General features: G+C 46.9%; 1 protein-coding gene across 3 annotated transcripts in view; it reads left to right on the plus strand.

The window, feature by feature from the left end:
* septin9b (septin 9b) overlaps window positions 1–18602 on the plus strand; it is a 79306-nt gene that overhangs the window by 15439 nt on the left and 45265 nt on the right. For all 3 annotated transcript variants that reach the window (XM_056279837.1, XM_056279836.1, XM_056279835.1), the window contains exon 2: window positions 6386–7069. In XM_056279837.1, coding sequence (XP_056135812.1) covers window positions 6386–7069 — 684 coding nt within the window. The remainder of the gene's footprint in view (window positions 1–6385; window positions 7070–18602) is intronic.

The raw sequence follows: 18602 nt of genomic DNA on the forward strand, positions 1-18602 counted from the left end.
CACACCTAAAAAACTGTTTATCTTCCAGGAAGGCACAAAGCCATGACAGACACCAGCTGAGGAAGTGGAGCGACTCGTTAAACAGCCCAGCCCCCTCCTGGTTCTGCATCTCTCTGTGCTAATGAAACTTTAGCGTGAGGACTTCTTAACAGCCCCCCAGTGCTCCTCTCTCCTTGGCAGGAGGACGCTGTCTGCAGGGCCTCTGCTGTCAGTCTGGACCCGGGCTCTGTTGGAAAACGCTGAGCTAACCAGTCACATCGAAAAACGACCAAAACACTGGAAATGAATGTTTGATTGTTTTTTGTTTTTGTTTTTTTCCCTTTGTACTTGTACCTCACTGTGCTCTACGTGACTTGCTTCTCGTTTCTGAAGTTAAACTTTTGTAATATTTGCAGTAAATGTTGCGTTGGAAATTTGAATCATGTTCGATTTTAAACCGGATGCCTGTCTCTGCTGTAAGTACAGCTAGCTGTGGCGATATGAGGGCCTCTTGAGAGGGTTTCTGTCTGTCTCTACTGATGGTGTTGACAGCGAGGGCCAAAAGAATACGTTAAAGGGGTGTCCGGGTGGCGCAGTGGTCTATTCCGTTGCCTACCAACACGGGGATCGCCGGTTCGAATCCCCGTGTTACCTCCGGCTTGGTCGGGTGTCCCTACAGACACAGTTGGCCATATCTGCGGGTGGGGAGCCGGATGTGGGTATGTGTCCTGGTCACTGCACTAGCGTCACCCCTGGTCGGTTGGGGGCACCTGTTCAGGGGGGAGGGGGAACTGGGGGGAATAGGGTGATCCTCCCATGCGCTACGTCCCCCTGGTGAAACTCCTCACTGTCAGGTGAAAAGAAGCAGCTGAGGACTCCACATGTATTGGAGGAGGCATGTGGTAGTCTGCAGCCTTCATGGATCAGCAGCAACAGGGATGGCTCAGAAAATAGAAAATTGGCCAAGTACAATTGGGGAGGAAAAGGGGGAACACCCCCCCCCAAAAAAAGAGTACTTTAAAAGCATCACTGTCTTGACCAGTGTTGACCTGTACCAACCTCAGCCTGTCACTCTCTCTCGCTGTGCATATGGTCCTCCTCCCCCCGCCTCCCCCGGCCCGATTTGTCCCTCTTTCACCTGACATGGAAGACATTGCGGTATCTCTTATTAGTGCATCTGGGCTGATAGGACACCTTGTGTTTGGGTTCATCAGTTCAGGGTGTCCTTCAGAGAGCCGCGATAAGGACTGAGGTATCACACTGAGGCTCAGTAAAACAGAAGCACACTTACCACAGCAAAGACAAACCTGCCGCCAGCTTTGCTTTTGTGGCGGTGATAACCTTGTGCTATATTTGTTGTGTTGCATTATCTTCCCGCTGACCGTGAACGGTACCGGGGGTATCGTGGACAAACACGAATCCTGGCCGCTGTTAGCGGGATTCCTGTGAGGCAGAGTGGACCTCGCTTCTCCAGCTCATAGTCTGGGAATGCTATTTCACCAGGGGGAATGAGACTCCCTCATTTGTACGTCTATGTTTTCGTCCATCTGTCCATCTGTCCATCTGTCTCTGTCCTCCTGCGTTGTCTGTCTGTACCACACAATGTGAGCGAGCACCTGAACGCAGCTCCCGGTGCCCCGCGATCCTCCACTTTTCGAATTCCCCGCTGAGGATGCGGTGGTAGCCTCTGTGAAAACGATGCTGCCGAGGGAGAGAAAGACATCGGACCCGACCGAAAAAACAAAATCTTTTGGGGAAAACTTCTGACCCTAGGAAATTCACGAGTGAGCATCTGAATGACTCTACATAGTGGTGCTCCAAAATGCCGCTTTGTCCTCTTTCCCTTTCTGTGCAACTTTTAACCTTTGTATAATTCAAATCCAGCTCTGCTGTTACGTCATATGCGGTTCCCGGCTGATAAAGGCTTTCATTTGGGGGGGGGGGGGACTGCCCAAGTGGAAAGAACTTCGTCTTTGTACTGCAGCCGTTGCCTCTGGTTGTACAAATAAATAAATAAATAAATAAAAGACAGCTGAGAAAAGTGATGCTGCTCTATTGGATTGAACAGCTCAGCGACTAAACAATCTCCTAAATCAACACTCTTAATTTGTCGTCACTCTCTTGATTACAGCATCGTGCTGTTATTGGCTTTAGTTCTTAAACATCACCAGCCTCTCCAGGATGTGATGGAAAATGTGGGGGTACATAAAGTGTAGGGGTCTCCCAGAGCAGGTCGAAATGAACGTCTGGCTGTGTACTGCGGACACACAGCGTGCATCACGACCTCATGGCTCCGTATAAAATCTGCAGACTGTTTTTGGCAGAGCATCTTACCCTCTAGCCATAGTTTCAAAGTGGCCGCAGCCTTGAATTCTCTTTTCAACAATTATAAAACACATGAGGGAGGAAAGCAGGATTTGGGAAGGACACAGTCCAGTGGCTGGACTGTATCCCGTACAAATTGCTAGTTTAATATTGTGTGCAATTTTATATATAAAACACACACACACGCATTCTTGTGCATCTATCTTTGTGAGGACCCCAGTCCCTAGCCCTTAATCCCAAGCTTAACCATCAGAACTACATGCCTAATTCTAACCCTAAACCCAAGTCCTAACCCTAAAATAGACCCTTAAATAAGTGTCGACTGGCCAAAATGCCCTCACTTTGCGAAAATGTCCCCACCCCGATGGTCCTCGAAAAAAATTGGTCCTCACAAAGATGGAATTACAAGAACACACACACACACACATCTGACTGGGCTGCAAGAATGAAAAACAAGCGGTGGCTGCATGAGAAAATGACCGCTTGAGTCAGTGATCTTGCCATTCACCGTGTTTCTGACACTGGGCTTATTATTATCTGTGCTTATTCAGAGACTTTTCTTCTTTCACACATGATTTGAGCACTTTATAATTAGGATGCGGTGACTGCAGCCGGCTGTGGAGGTACCGCCACAGTGTTGTGGTGAGGGCAAGACAGACCGCCATACTGCAGGAAAGCGATAGATGGAAAGTCACAAAAGCATGCTTTTAGGTCCAGAAAAGAAGAGGAGGAGAGGCTTTTGTAGTGCAAATCAGTGTTTAATGTAGACTACGAGGGCACGGTATGGATACTGGTGACGTGGTGGAATGAGAATGTTTTTTTGGCCTGGTTGATTGTTGGCTCACATGACAAGACCAAGACCTTGGCACACCCCATTAGCATTTGAAAAGAGCAGAATTTATCTTCGAGGTTGAATTTTATCGGACGAAGGGTACATTCAAACCAAGCAACTTGTAGCAGTAAATTAAAGTAATGGTTGCCGGTGTGTGTTGTGAGAGCCTCTGATGGGATTGTCAGCTCTGTATCCCCTAGCTAGCAGGATTTTGGCTTTTACAAGGACGGCATTGGGGCTGAGGCATGTTCCCTCTTTGTGCCTGTATTCGCACAAAACATACACAAACACTCTTGTTTTACATACACACAGTGCCAGATGCACTTTTTTTATTGAAATGCACTTTAAGCACAAATAGTTCCACATAAAGACACACAGGCACTTAAAAGCACACTTGCCTGCAGAAAAACACTCATACGTACACACACATACACACACACACATGCACGCGCTCACACACTCTCTTCAAGCCACCCGCAGACCAGAGGGTCTGTGCTGTGTTTTGGATGCTAGCAGAGAGGAGATGTCCTCATGGGTGTGCATGAGTTGACTGGTCTGTCTACTGTGTCATTAAAATATCAGTTTGTGGCCACCAGCATGGCGCAACAGTCGGATTCAGCAGGACTTTCTGCCAGCGCTTGCTGCCCAGTGGGTAACGCCATCCCTCAGTATCTTCCTCTTTGATTGCACAGCTATCGTCTCACGCACGGCTAACCTAGGGGAAGCATCTGTCATGTCAGTATGTGCTCGTGTCGTTTCCTTTTTTGCAGCTACAGTTGTCCTCTGGTGACTTGCTGGACAAATGTTTAGGGCGTTTTGGAGCCAGTCATGGTTTAATGCACAACACTGGGCAACCCTTGACTTATGTACGTATCAGAAAATCATGACATACTACTTCATTGAGAAGTCACCGTGTATGGCTGCCATGGTATGTCGTGGTTTGGTAGATGTTCTTGGATGTTTTAGGATACTCATTTTGTTTTTCCTCGCACAATGTTATGTTTTGTCTTTGGTGATTTTAATGCGAGCATCTCGCCAAGTCAAATTCATTGCATAGCAAACTAACTTGATTGATGATAAAATTTGACTAAACTAGGGGTGACCGGGTAGCGTGGTGGTCTATTCCGTTGCCTACCAACACGGGAATCATCAGTTCGAATCCCCGTGTTACCTCCGGCTTGGTCGGGCGTCCCTACAGTCCCAATTGGCCGTGTCTGTGAGTGGGAAGGCAGATGTGACTATGTGTCCTGGTCGCTGCACTAGTGCCTCCTCTGGTCGGTCAGGGCGCCTGTTTGGGGGGAGGGGGATCTGGGGGGAATAGCATGAGCTTCCCACGCGCTACATCCCCCTGGCGAAACTCCTCACTGTCAGGTGAGGAAGTGGCTTGCAACTCCACATGTACCGGAGGAGATGTGGTAGTCTGCAGCCCTCCCTGGATCGGTAGAGGGGATGGAGCAGCGACCGAGGCAGCTCAGAGACCGGGTTGCAGTGTTGTAGTCGAGTCACTAAAACTCGAGTCTGAATCGAGTCTCGTGTCCCCAGTGTTCAAGTCCGAGTCCGAGTCCCCAAAGAAACGTCTGAGTCGAGTCCCCATTGCCTCAGTCCAAGTCCATGTCCAAGTCATCAAGGTTGAGTCTGAGTCGAGTTCCAAGATGGGCTCCAGTGCTCCACTCTGGCACCGTAAAAAAGCTGACATACAAATAAAAAAGGTCTACATGGAACAAAAACGACACAGCTGTCACCATTTCAGAGGGAGTTTATTTACTTTATTTATCTTATACTGCGTTTGCTGTGTTTGTCTGTGTCTGTCTTGCACTGTTTGGTGAAGCCACAGCCCTCATTTCATTTTTAACATGTGCCTGCACATTGTTTTTAAATGATAATAAAATTGAATTGAATTGAATTGAATTGAATTGAATTACTTGGTGACACAATAGCCAAACAAATGCACTTGCAAGCATGTGCACACACACCAGTGTTGTAGTCGAGTTACTAAACCTCGAGTCCAAGTCGAGTCAAGTCCCCAGTGTTCAAGTCCAAGTCCGAGTCATCACTGCTCAAGTCCAAGTCAAGTCATGAGTCCTGAAAATCAGGACTTGAGTCGGAATCGAGTCCGAGTCCTGGACTCAAGTACTACAACGCTGGTGGGTTGATTGGCCGGGTACAATTGGGGAGAAAAAGGGGGGGGGGTCCAAAAAATACTTGACTAAACTAAGCAACCTCTGTAAAATGAATCTGTGAGAAGCCCTGGCAGTTTATGCTCTGCTGTACCACACACATGCGCATCCAACAAATGGCAGATGTCACTATATGAGGTTACACGACATGCTGTGTACAGTTTTGTGTTGTACAGTAAATATGGCATCGCCAACAAGGTGAAGCCTGATGCAGAGTGTTGTTCTTTCAAGTAATGACGTTGGGGAGTTTGTTTGTTTTTTGTGAAATTCGATAGCTTGTTTTAATTTGTAGTAGATGCTGTTTCTTTTGTGTTGTGACTGAGCTGTTCCTCCGATACCCCACCCTCCCACCCCAGGCAATGTAAATGTTGGGATGCAGCTATTGGTTTTAAAAAGAATGTGGTTTGTTTGAAAAATCACTTGGTTGATCTGACCCGCTCAATGAGCATAACGTTGTTCATCTTCAACTTAAAAAAAGTGGGTTTTTTCCACTAACAGGTTACATAAAGATATATTAAATAAGCAAGATACCTGTGTTTTTGTAAAGGATTTATGGTTGAGAATCAAAATGTTTCCATTATAAGCTTCCGGGTGGCATGGTGGTCTATTCCATTGCCTACCAACATGGGGATCGCTGGTTCGAATCCCCGTGTTACATCCGGCTTGGTCGCGTCTGCGGGTGGGAAGGTGGATGTGGGTATGTGTCCTGGGCGCTGCACTAGCGCCTCCTCTGGTCAGTCGGGGCACCTGTGCGTGGGGGGACGGGGTAGCGTGATACTCCCACGTGCTGCGTCCCCCAGGTGAATCTCCTCACTGTCAGGTGAAAAGAAGCGGCTGGCGACTCCACATGTATCGGAGGAGGCATGTGGTAGTCTGCAGAGGGTGTGGAGCAATGACTGGGATGGCTTGGAAAATTGGGGTAATTGGCCAGATACAATTGGGGAGAAAAAAAAACGGGGGGGGATCCAATATGCTGTGGGTTTTGTTATGCAGCTTTCTATGTATCTAATTTCCAGACATATCATGCTCATGACCAGTAATCATTAGTTCCTTGTGTGTGCTTTCTATGCAGCGCTGAAGAGGTCTTTTGAGGTTGAGGATGTCGACACGGCCACGCATTCCTCCCCGGGCTCCCGTCGCACGACGAACTTGCCCCATCGAAACGCCATGTCTCCCACCAGCATCTACTACCGTGACTTGGGCACCGGTGCGCCGACCTCCAACAACAACAACCACAACTACACCCAACCTCGTTCCATCATGGGCGGTGGAGGCTCCAAGACCCCTGAGCCTGTGTCGCGCCGCTCTGAGCTCTCCATCGACATCTCGTCCTCTTCCAGCAAGCAGCTGGACAACGCCACCAGCCCGGCGTCCAATCGCTTCGCTGCCAACAGTGCCCTGAAGCGGCCCGAGGTCTTGGGCCATTCTAAGACACCGGAGATGAGCCACAAGCGGGAGGTCACGTTTGCCAAGATGCCCGCCGACTCCCCAGTGACACGCCGCAACGAGGGCAGCAATAACAACAACGGTACGGCCCGGACCCCTGAGCAGAACCACACTCGCAAGTTTGAGCCCCCCAGCCCCGCGGATGTGCGCAAACCTGAGATCAGCGTCACCAAAGCACCCCCAGAAAACAACGGCCATCACCCAGTGGTGCACCACCCACACCATCCGAACCCCCACCACAACACCATTGTCACCACTTTCCGCTGTTCCTCGCCGAACCACGCCGGCCGCAAGTCCCCCAACCCCGACAGTAAGTCTGCTTCACATTAACATCACTCCAACTGACAATTGCAACCCCATTTTTATCCTTCCTACAAAGATCCCAAAGACCCTCTGCTGTCCCAGGTTGAAAACCATTATCTTCAATCTTTGTCATTCAAACTTAAACCCCTTAATGTAATGTCATATGCCGATGCTGCTACATCACATTTAACCTGTCTTCCTCCTATAGCTGGTTAAATTCCTAGTTTCATATCTGTGTGTGACTGCATACCTGGATACGTACCCAGCTAAAACCGGTGTGAGAACATGTGCTCCTGTTGTTGGGAAGGAGGATCTGCTGAAACTTGCTAGCTGGGTAGCATGACTACAGTATAACCACAGCGCTCCACAAGAGAGCCCCAGTTTCACATGGTCTCCATTGTTATTTGATAAGATTAGCTCTGGGCCAGTCTTTGTCTTTCATTTTATTCACTTGACTGAGAACAAAACACACCCAATCATGCATCATACCAGATAGGTTTCTTTGTAAAATCTTGAGGTTGAGCCTGGTAATGAGTTCTCTTTTCTGGGGGGACTTTAATGCGACTGAGCTGTTCCCTTACAGTTTACTGTCCTACCGAGTGCAGCGAATGTCTGAGCGAATGAGAAAACCATTCAAACAACTTTTCATGTTTTGGGCCTCACCACATCTCTTGGAATGTGTTGTGTGTGTCTGTGTGTTTAATCTAAGCTGGGGTTTTCCTCGGTCTGAACCAGAGTTGTGTCTTGCTGTGAGAAACTAGGGGGTTTAAATGAGGCATAGATGCTTTAATAAGTTGTTCTGTTGACTTGAGGGACTTTTCTATGGCGTTAGACTCAGTCTTTCAAGTCTATACAATCACACTTAAGAGACAGACGCAGACAAGAAACAGTCTGGCTCCTCTTCTTTCTCCCCAGCCCCCCCCCCCCAAAAGTTGACCAAGGTGACTACACTGACTGTGTTGATAAAGTATGTACAGATGATTGCCTGTCACGGTGTGAAAAAAAAGCCCTCTCGGCATGGTTTATTTGACTCTATTTGCGTTGGCAGAGGGAGCTGTTTCACACGGTGACCGGACTCACCTCTCCCTGCAACCGCTTTCGCCTGGAGTTGGCTTTTTTGTGTGGCACTAAATTGATTAGTGGAAAAGAGATTAGCGAGGGTCCGCTGCGTCAAACTGAGACCCACACGAGGGCAATCATGTAATATGGAAAGAATTAGTTGTTTAATTGCCCCCGTCAAAGTTGGTCAGATACTAAACAGCATCTCTGGAGCTGGTTAGGTGCCTTGCTCATGGACACTTAGGCAGGGTGAATGTTGAACCAGATGCTGTGAGCTGTCAGGGCACGCTACCTGCTATGCCACCTCCAGCTTAACAAGTAAGAGGAGCTGGGCCTACGGGGGCACCGTAGTCATCTAATAGCAGCTTTATAGCGGTCCTATAGTCCAGTGAGAGGGCCAAGTCATATACGTTCAGCGGTGATTTACAAAAAAGCCACATGACTGGAAAGTGGTGACAACATTTTCCAGAATTTACATCATCTGGGCCTTTTCTTTTCTAACCTCCCTCTTTTCCTCATCTCCTCCTACTCCCCTGTCACCTCACCTTGAGGCCAGAGGATCGGATCTCCCATCGCACAGGGTCTCTGGAGGAGGTCTGTAACAGGAGAGGCTCCTTTGATTAAAGCCCAATGTCTGCTTGTCTCTCAGTAATACAAGTAACCATGCCCTTAAAGGCCTGGCCGTCGCTAGCGCTAGCAGACTGTCTGTCTATGTGTGTGTGTGTTTGTGTGCATGTGTGTTTTTGTGTCTGTGGTTATTTATGTTAAGCATATATAATTTGGGTCTGTCTCTTTGTGCTGTAACAGAGCTGGTGTATTTTTCTTGTGTGCCGGCCTTCGTGTTATTAAAGCCTGACTTGCTATTGAAGCCTGACTGATTTGTGCAGTAGTGGAGTTGTAAAACCCTAATTAGTGCCACAGCTGGACAAAAAAATAAGCTGTAGTAAGGCAGAGCAGCTTGTTTGTCAGATCAGCATTTTACAGAGCTAGCTACACAGGTCTCTCTGAGGCTACAGGAGGCACCAACCACATCAGCTGCATTAGCATCTGGCTTGAAGCAGGAGTATGTGATACCCTTTTGGTAAGTTTTGTTTCCAAATGACTGGGATTGTATAGTGTTATAATATCATAATATGTGTGATTGTATACCAATGGCCATTTATATACACTGGTTAACTGTTGGGGCCGTAGCTATTCAGGAGTACTCAGTTTTCATATTGCACGCTGTGATGGCCTGGCGGCCTGTCCAGGGTGTCTCCCTGCCTGCCGCCCAATGACTTTTGGGATAGGCTCCAGCATCCCCGTGACCCTGAGAGCAGGATAAGCGGTTTGGATAATGGATGGAAGCTTTAAGGAGACATTATTAGAGCACAGAATCGGGAATTAGGAACAATTTATTGTCACTTCTTACATGTACTTGCAAACACAAAGAAAGGAAATTTCGTTTCTCCCAGCCCACAGCAGTGCAACACAAAACACATCCATTTCCCAAAAACGACACCACCAAAAAAATACAAAAACAGAGAGAACAAAGCAAAAACAAACAAACAGTTAACAACACAGCACACTCAGTGCAGCGCTCCAGCCAGGATGACTGTCGGAACTGCCGGTCTGCATGGGCTAGCAGTTAGCTTAGCCTGCCCCGCTTCCTCGTCCTGTCAGACCGCCCTCGGTGTGTCCTCCCCGGGCAGAGCTCCAGGCAGGGGCCGTGGTCCCTGGGCCCATCGGATGAAACAGACCAGGCTCCCCAAGCCGATACAACGCCAGCTCCCCCAGCCAGCCACCTTCGACACACCTCCCCTGCCCTCCACACGACACCGCAGACGCAGACAAAAACACCGCACAGTCGTCGCCAGGCGAGGCTGCCACGAGACCACCTCCGTGTTTCCTCCCGGGTACAGCTCTGGAAAGGGCCGTAAGCTCTCTCAGCCGATCCAACGCTAGCTCTCCTAGCCTAAACGAAAATAATTGATGAGCAAAATAAAAAACGTCACATGAAGACACAAACTTAGATGCAGATGTGGGCAAAGACACGGCATAGTCGGTAATGAGTGAGGCTGCCGGCGCCGCCGTCTTCCTACACCGGAAGTGGGATTTTCTAAATCAGAAAAGCTATTTTATTCTCTCTCTCGCTCACTCACTCACACGCACACACTCACTCACTCACACTCTCACACGCATGCACACACGCATGCATGTGCGTGCACACACACGTATGCATGCACATGCATGGTTCTCTCTTGCTCTCCAAGACATTGCCAAGATACCTTACTTGTTACTTGGGTAACTTGTGTATAACTTACTTGTTAAACATTGTCAAACTCTCTCTCCCTCTATCTCTCTCACTCACTCACTCACTCACTCACACACACTCTCTATTGAACACGTGCATGCATGCACACATGCACGCCCATACACACTCATATACACACTCTCTCTCTCACTCACACTCACTCATTCAATCACTCACTCACTCACTCACTCACTCACTCACTCACTCACTCACTCACACACACACCCTCTCTCTTTCACACACTCACTCACACACACTCTCTCTCTCTCTTTCGCATGCATGCATGCCCGTGCACACACACATGCGCACGTATTAATGCATGCACATGCATGTTTCTCTCTCTCTCCAAGACATTGTCAAGACACCTAACTTGTTACTTGTGTAACTTGTGTGTAACTTACTTGTTAAATATTGTCAGTATCTGTCTCTGTCTTGCTCTCTCTCACACGCATGCACTCGTGTGCACACACACACACACACGTATGTATGCATGCCATGCATGCACATAAAAACTGACCTGAATTTACTTTTTGGTGAACACATCATTGTCGTAAATGTCTGTGGTCCAGAGAGAGTTGCTTTTACCCAGTTTTCTCATGAGGATCATTATAGGTCATACCTGCCAACACCACACTGTAGAATAACACACAGATCCACACAGATCCCAAACTAAGCATACCATGTACACACACAAACCACGAAGAAAATCCAAAACGAGTATACACTTTCAATGGATTTTAATCATTACTCAGTTCATGTTTAAGAGTGGACTCTCAAATGACGTTTAAAAAGACTTTCAATTCCAAGCTTTAAAACATGTCTATAAAATTTACCGAAATATTAATTTGAAACCTGCACATCCACCCATCCATTATCCAAACCGCTTATCCTGCTCTCAGGGTCGCGGGGATGCTGGAGCCTATCCCAGAAGTCATTAGGCAGCAGGCGAGGAGACACCCTGGACAGACTGCCAGGCCATCACACCCCCCCCACCCACCCACACACACACACACAAAGGGACAATTTAGTATGGCCAATTCACCTGACCTACATGTCTCTGGACTGTGGGAGGAAACCGGAGCACCCGGAGGAAACCCATGCAGACACGGGGATTGCATGCAAACTCCACACAAGAGGACGACCCGGGACGACCCCCAAGGTTGGATAACCCCGAGGCTTGAACCCAGGACCTCCTTGCTGTGAGGCGACCTCGCTAACTAACCACTGCGCCACTGTGCCACCCGAAACCTGCACAATCTATTGGAAATGAAAAAGTCATTTGATTCTATCCACATCAGTGCAGTCAAGTGGAAACCTCCCTCACATTGTCTTCTCCCTGAGAAAACAAGATATAGACGGGAGGGGTGGATAGAGTTAGAGAGCGATAAGTGTCCACAGCGTCACTCCCATTTCCCTCTGTCACCTCAGGCTCTGTCCCCGAGAAGCCCTCGAAAGGCAAGCGTGCACACCATGCAGCCGTGCACGCAAGGCATGGGGACATGCGTTTTGATGGGTGTCCGTCCTGGCACCCTACGCCGGGTTAGGGGAAAAGTGATCATGGATAGCGTCCCAGCATTGTATGAAAAAGAGAATAGAACAGGCGAAATCTAATCTCACCGAGGCGATTCTCCTTTTTCATAATGACTCCAATAGGCTTTAGGAAAATTGGCAGTTTAGCAAGGAAAAATTACCAATCGGGAGTACATTTGGAGATAGGCTTTAAAAGCAGTGGAGAAAGACCGGAGTGTTGGCATGTTATTGTAGTTACAGACACAACCGTACTTGCACATGCATTTTGCACACGCACATCTGTTTTACTATTTCCTATCAATTCTTTTCCTTAAGGTGAGCTGAAACAGTGTCTGAGACGTAGAGCACCGCGGTGTGAGACCAAATGAGAGGTTAACTCCCTTATCGCTGCTCCGTGCAATGATTGGTTTATCAGATGGGCTTTACCGACTCGCGCAGAAAGGACCGCTACCTTTTGACCTTGCAGAACTACAGTTCAGGATAAAGAATGTTGCTTCAGCATTTGATAAATCAATATGTTCCCATTGCTATTAGTGGCGTTCCCAAGTACTTTATAACTAGCTCTTAATGGAGCATAATTATGGGAGGGATTTCCTGTTGACAGAGCCTATGGAAGGATACATGTTCTCGGTTTGCAGTTAATACGCTTAATGCTAGATGAAAAATGAAAGACTTTTGTCTTTCAGCAATATATTTAAACAACACTTCAGAAATATCATTGAATTGTTTGTATGCGTTTGTACTATGATAAATGTTAAGTGTGTGTGTGTGTGCGCGCCGGCCTTTGTGCACACACACAGCAGCACATATGCATTTGCATGTGCGCTAGTGCATCATTTAGTGAGTCTTTGTGGCCTTAATGCCTCTTAATGATAACTTTCCACTGCCTCCCTGCCCGAAGTTTTGCCTGGCAGTCACTTGCCCACAAGGGGAGGCCTTATTAAGGGTCTCAATGAAGGGGGATCTCAGAATCCTATGATTTCTATGCGTAGAGCCCACTCTCATGGAGCTTCTCTGCTCTGCTCTGAAACACAAAACAACCCTGGCTGCCGGTTCGAATCCCCGTGTTACCTCTGGCTCGGTCGGGCGTCCCTACAGACACATTAGCCGTGTCTGCAGGTGGGAAGCCTGATGTGGGTATGTGTCCCGATCGCTGCACTAGCGCCTCCTCTGGTCGGCCGGGGCGTCTGTTCGTGGGGGAAGGGGAACTGGGGGGGAATAGCGTGCTCCTCTCACGCGCTACGTCCCCCTGGTGAAACTCCTCACTGTCAGGTGAAAAGAAGCAGCTGGCGACTCCACATGTATCGAAGGAGGCATGTGGTAGTCTGCAGCCCTCCCCGGATCGGCAGAGGGGGTTGGAGCAGCGACTGGGATGTCTCGGAAGAGTGGGGTAATTGGCCGGATACAATTGGAGAGAAAAGGGGGGGGGGATCCAAAAAACAAAAAAAGCAGGAAATAAGAAAAGCCAAACCAACCCTGGCTTGACCTGCATGTTCCGACCACTGATCGTGCCGTTGGGTCATTCCCTCCGGGTTAAGTCACATTCTGCTGAGGTACTCAGCGTCTACAGGGATGGCTGACTTTTTTTCCAGCATAAGGGACAAATATTAACTGCAGTACAGTACTGCATTCAGCCACTGCTTTAACGATTCTGCAGCCATATTGCTACTGGTGTAAGAAATGATCATTAATTTTTCACTGGTCACATAAATATCCAAACTCATGCTATGTCATGGGGACATTGGAAGTTTTTCCAGAGATGACAATTCCCTCTGTGTTTTTTTGGGGAGCACATTAAATAGGCTGCTTTCCTTTCCATTCAGTTTTTCCAAGAGGAAATGGAGGAAATGACATCACGAGCGCACATGTATACATACACACACACACACATGTGTGTGCGTGCGTGCGTGCGTGCACACGCACACACACACACATCCCAGGTTTCCTTCCGTGTTCTGTCACTGGGATTGTTTCCCCCTTCGCGTGACCTCGGCGGTGCACGTCCTCTCTCTGGGGTCATGTGATCTAAGGCAGCCAGCTTCCTAACCAGTGACATTTCCAACTTTGATCTTCGCACCACAGAGAGCTATACTGGGATGTTTATATATGTATGGGCAGCATGAGAAGGAATAGGAACAATGGCCACATGCACACAAACCCCAAAACATACTACTATATAGTATATATCTATAGACATACACACACAAACACACAAGTGTGTGCGTGTGTGTGCGTGTGTGCGTGTGTGTGCATGTGTGAAAGAGAGAGAGCGAGAGAGAAGAGACAGAGACAAGAGCGAGAGAGAAGAGAGAGAGAGAGAGAGCACACAAACAGACATGGAAGAGGAAGAAATGACACACATGCACTAAAACCTTACTCTATCACCACCCTTACCCTGATATTGCCTATAATTTAATAATTTATGTTAAATTATTTATATTATAATTTAACAATTTATATTGCAACAACTGAAATTTGAATGTATTGACCCCTTCTGGGGGAGGTTTAGAGGTGGAATGGAGGTGGCCAGTGGCAGCCTCGATAGAACTGAACACGTCTCCCACTGGCAGTTTGGGTTGAGGTGAACTTTGGGCAACATCAGGTAGACTGAAGAACTGTGATCACTATCTTCTTCCCCCCCAGAACGGCCAGTGAGACAGAAAGCCTTATCTTGTCATGGGCGTCCTGCTGTTTATCGGTCCGTCAAACACTTCATACAGAGCTCTATCTATGTATGATCTCTGGACATGAGTCAGAGGTGCCTCGGTTCAGTGGCTGGAAATAGCATATTTCTTTTCCCTTCCAGTCCATGATTCAAATTTAGGAAATGTAGCCTCAGCTTGGTCAGCTTGTCCACAGTAAACATTTGGCTCCTCTTGTCATCTTGAGACTGGAAGGGAGCACAGTGACTGGTGATTTTATACTTGTCATCAGCATATATTAAGGCTGAAAGCACCGGACTGGTCTGGTCTGCCGACAGAAACTGTGGCAAGTGAGGTCAGTGAGAGAGAACGTATTTGTTTCAGAAAATAGTCCGTATTATTATTGGAAACGGTACTGTAGTTACCCTGCTTCTCTTTACCTCACAAGGAGGGAACAAATACCAGTATAGAATGCTACTGAGGAGTCGGAGACAGACATGTCCTCGCTGAGAGCTTAGCAAGCGCTGTATAAGATGCACCACACTGGAATTTGACCCCATTGCCTAAATGAACAATATTGTCTGGCAAGGAGTATGTTTTTGAGTGGTCATTGTGGTTATAATGGAAAATGAACAACTGTAGTCCTTTATCTTTTATTTGGATTGATGCTCTGGCTGGGAAAAGATAATGCGTTTTGTGTCGCTGCCCGTCTTGGTCATAAGAAAGAGTAAACGCAGACACACAAACATACAGAGGAGTTCTTATTTCTCTGTACTTGAGTTTTTCTGTCTCTCCCTCTTTCGCTCCCCCTTTTTTTTCTCTCTGTCAAACACAAACTTATACGTGCATGCACACACAAGGCTGCCCATGTTCACTCCTCTCCTTCGCTAGTTGCTCCCAGACCGTCAATCAGCCTGACCCGATGACTAATTATAGAAAGACACCATGGAGAAACAAAAAGAGGAAGGGCGGGAGAGAGAGACGAAAAGAGAGGGCGGGTGAGAGTTTGCTTATGATTGGAAGATGTTACCCAAAAAGCAGACCATCATATCTCATCTCAGCTTGTCTGCAGTTGTGTTCTTCCCCAGATCAAAGAGATGTTGTTTAAGGGGTGTCACACAAATGGTGCATGCTATTATTGGTAGCCTTGTAGCCACTGAATTTAACACATTTTTTTCGCTGTGTTGATTGTTGCAGACCGGTGCTGTGCTGTTCAGTGATAAATAAAGCAGCTGGTCTGATTCCCCTTACGTTTTGAGCTTGTTGTCTGTTATGCCATCAATTTCATTTATATTTTCTAGTTCCTTGCCGGGCAGTCGTTGTCTTTGAGTGTTCTGGGTGAAGTCTTAAAAATTCCACCAGGGGGCACTGTGTGACTGTAGAAATTAGCCAGGCAGCACAGAACTCAGTTCACAGGTGATGCCATGCTTTGTTTCCAGACTTATAAATATAATTCAGCTCATTTCTACTTTTCCCTCTCACCCTCTTTATATTTCTCGCGCTTCAGCGTAAGGAATTGCAGCCATGTTGTTCTTAGTGTCCCCCAGTGTTTAGTTAACCTCAGTGGTTGGAGGTCGACACAAGCAAGTTCCAGGGTCAAGTTTGAAACACACTAGATCCGTTCATGCTGAAATGTAACGTGGATGCCTGTTGCAATAAGGCCTTTTCCCTCTCCCATTTGACATATATCTTTATACTCAAGAAGACTGTAGGGGGTGGTCATCCAAAACACCGCCTGTGCAAATTTGCATCCTTATGAAGAAAAAGTCTCTTCGTTGATGAGCTCTTTTTCACATCGGCAGCAGAAATGGGTGGAGCTTAGATAAATGGCGACAGCAGAAATGGGTGGAGCTTAGGGAAATGGCAACAACAGAAATGGGTGGAGCTTAGAGAAATGGCAACAGGACAGTCCTTCTGACCCAGATAATTTTTAAGCAAAACGCAAACATACATACAGACGGAGAATTCTCCGCCCCCAGATGAGTCTTTTCGGAAGTTAAGAGTTTACATTCAGTATCTGGGGGATGTCAGGGGTTAAGGAAGTTTCCCATCACTGATGAAAGACTGTGGTCTCCTCTTAACCCCATAATCCCCCCACAATGTGAATTTTGTCCATGCTGCACTCACACTCATTATTTCCCTGTGTATAGACACATACAAATAGTATGTATAGCAAAACAGCTGTGGCTGGTTCATGTCTTCACAACCAACCACCTTATTATCTTACTGACAGTGCAAATGCATGACTTACTTCCGTGACCACAGTTTTTTTTTCCTTTTTGGAAGTTTAACCCTCACACGCACGCACGCACGCAGGCACAGATTTTGGATCATTTGTCAACTCCTTAAGACAAAAGTTCATCAAAGTTCAAGACCCTGTCATTACCCGATCCGTACCGGAAACTCGATTTGTTCAAGATAGGTGCGGAAATGCGTACACTTCCTGTCGGAAGTATGTCGAAGCAATTTACGGCAGTGTCTGGGATTTAAATAAATTAATCTTTCCCCGCGACCCTGAGAGCAGGATAAGCGGATGGATAGTGGATGGATGTTATCTTTGTTTTGATTAATTATGAAATGGAAGATTACACATTTTCTTATTAAACAACCACGTCTTGTTTTTGTAAAGGACGTAAATAGATACGCGTTTTTCTTGTTTTTGTAAAGAACGTCTAACACACGGCGCTTGTCATTGCCCGATCTGTACCGGAAACCCGATCTGTTCAACGCATCTGCGGAAATGCATCTACTTCCTGTGCAAATGACAGGCAAAAGAATCTATGATATCAGGGACGAGAAGACGCTTTTCAACAACGTCGTAAAACAATGGCGGTGACAGGAAGTAGACGCATTTTCGCACATGAGTTGAACTGATCGGGTTTCCGGTGTGGATCGGGCAGTGACACCCTTCTCGCGGATCTCCCCAGCCAAGGCGATCCACCGGGGGGTTGCGGGAGTTAGTACAACCAAGAACAAAAACAAAAACAAAAAAAGCTAGCTTCTATGTCCTGTACACCGGTCAGTAACTGGCAGAATTTATAATCATGGGGGAGAGCCGTAAAAATTCAAGAAATCGTTTGATTGGACGCAAAATTAGCATATGTCCCCCGAGTACAGGATGAGTCATCAACGTTTTATTATCGTTTTCCAGGAAACGACAAACTCTAAAATACTATTAAGAATACCTGCAAAAGGACTTTTTTGTTATTGTTGGGGCAGCTACTGGTGTATAGGTGACAATCAGTGATTAAAAAAAACAAACAAATATATATTTTGCTTTCATGGGGACTAAACATAACAGCCACAGAAGAAAGTAGCTTCCTTATCTTGATATATGTGGTCTCTCCTGTCCACCCTCTTGTTTATCTTCCAGATATCAGGATGTGCTGTAGTTCCACTCTTATAAAACCAATGGGAAAGCCAAGACCCTAATCTCGACAATAAAAAAACGAAGAGAGGAAATTTGATGCTGAGACTTGAAAAGGAAACCCAGGGCCAGGGTGGGCCTCTGATGGCCTTTATACATGCGGTCAACCAAACAAAGCTGACCTAAGAGGTCTGAACTGGAAGCACGATCCAGCACCACTTGTTAAAGTGATGTTGAAATTTGGCAGAACCTTGGGTTGGCCATGATGGTCCAAATAATTGGGCGTACACATCTTTGATAGTTGCTCCATGCACCCCAAATGAACAATCCAAAATATTGTTTGTTCTCTCTATATTCACTTCCATCGCACAATGAAACATGTCTCAAAGTCACACTTTTACTACATAAACGAAAACATACAAAGCCAACTCTGCCAGTTTAAGTAATCATGAGCCCTATTGCTCATGCTTTGGCATCTATTTAGTTATTGGTGAAAGTACTATTTTCTTTTTTTCCCTCTGTGTCGCTTTACTTAATATGCAAAATGTCTCTCAGCATGCTAGCAAACTAAGTTCTGCTCAGTTTTACTATCACAAATGCGGAGATGTTGTGGAGAGTTGGACCAATCAGATCGATTCTTAATCAGCAA

This window comes from Lampris incognitus, chromosome 5 (assembly GCF_029633865.1).
Source record: "Lampris incognitus isolate fLamInc1 chromosome 5, fLamInc1.hap2, whole genome shotgun sequence".
NCBI lineage: Eukaryota > Metazoa > Chordata > Actinopteri > Lampriformes > Lampridae > Lampris > Lampris incognitus.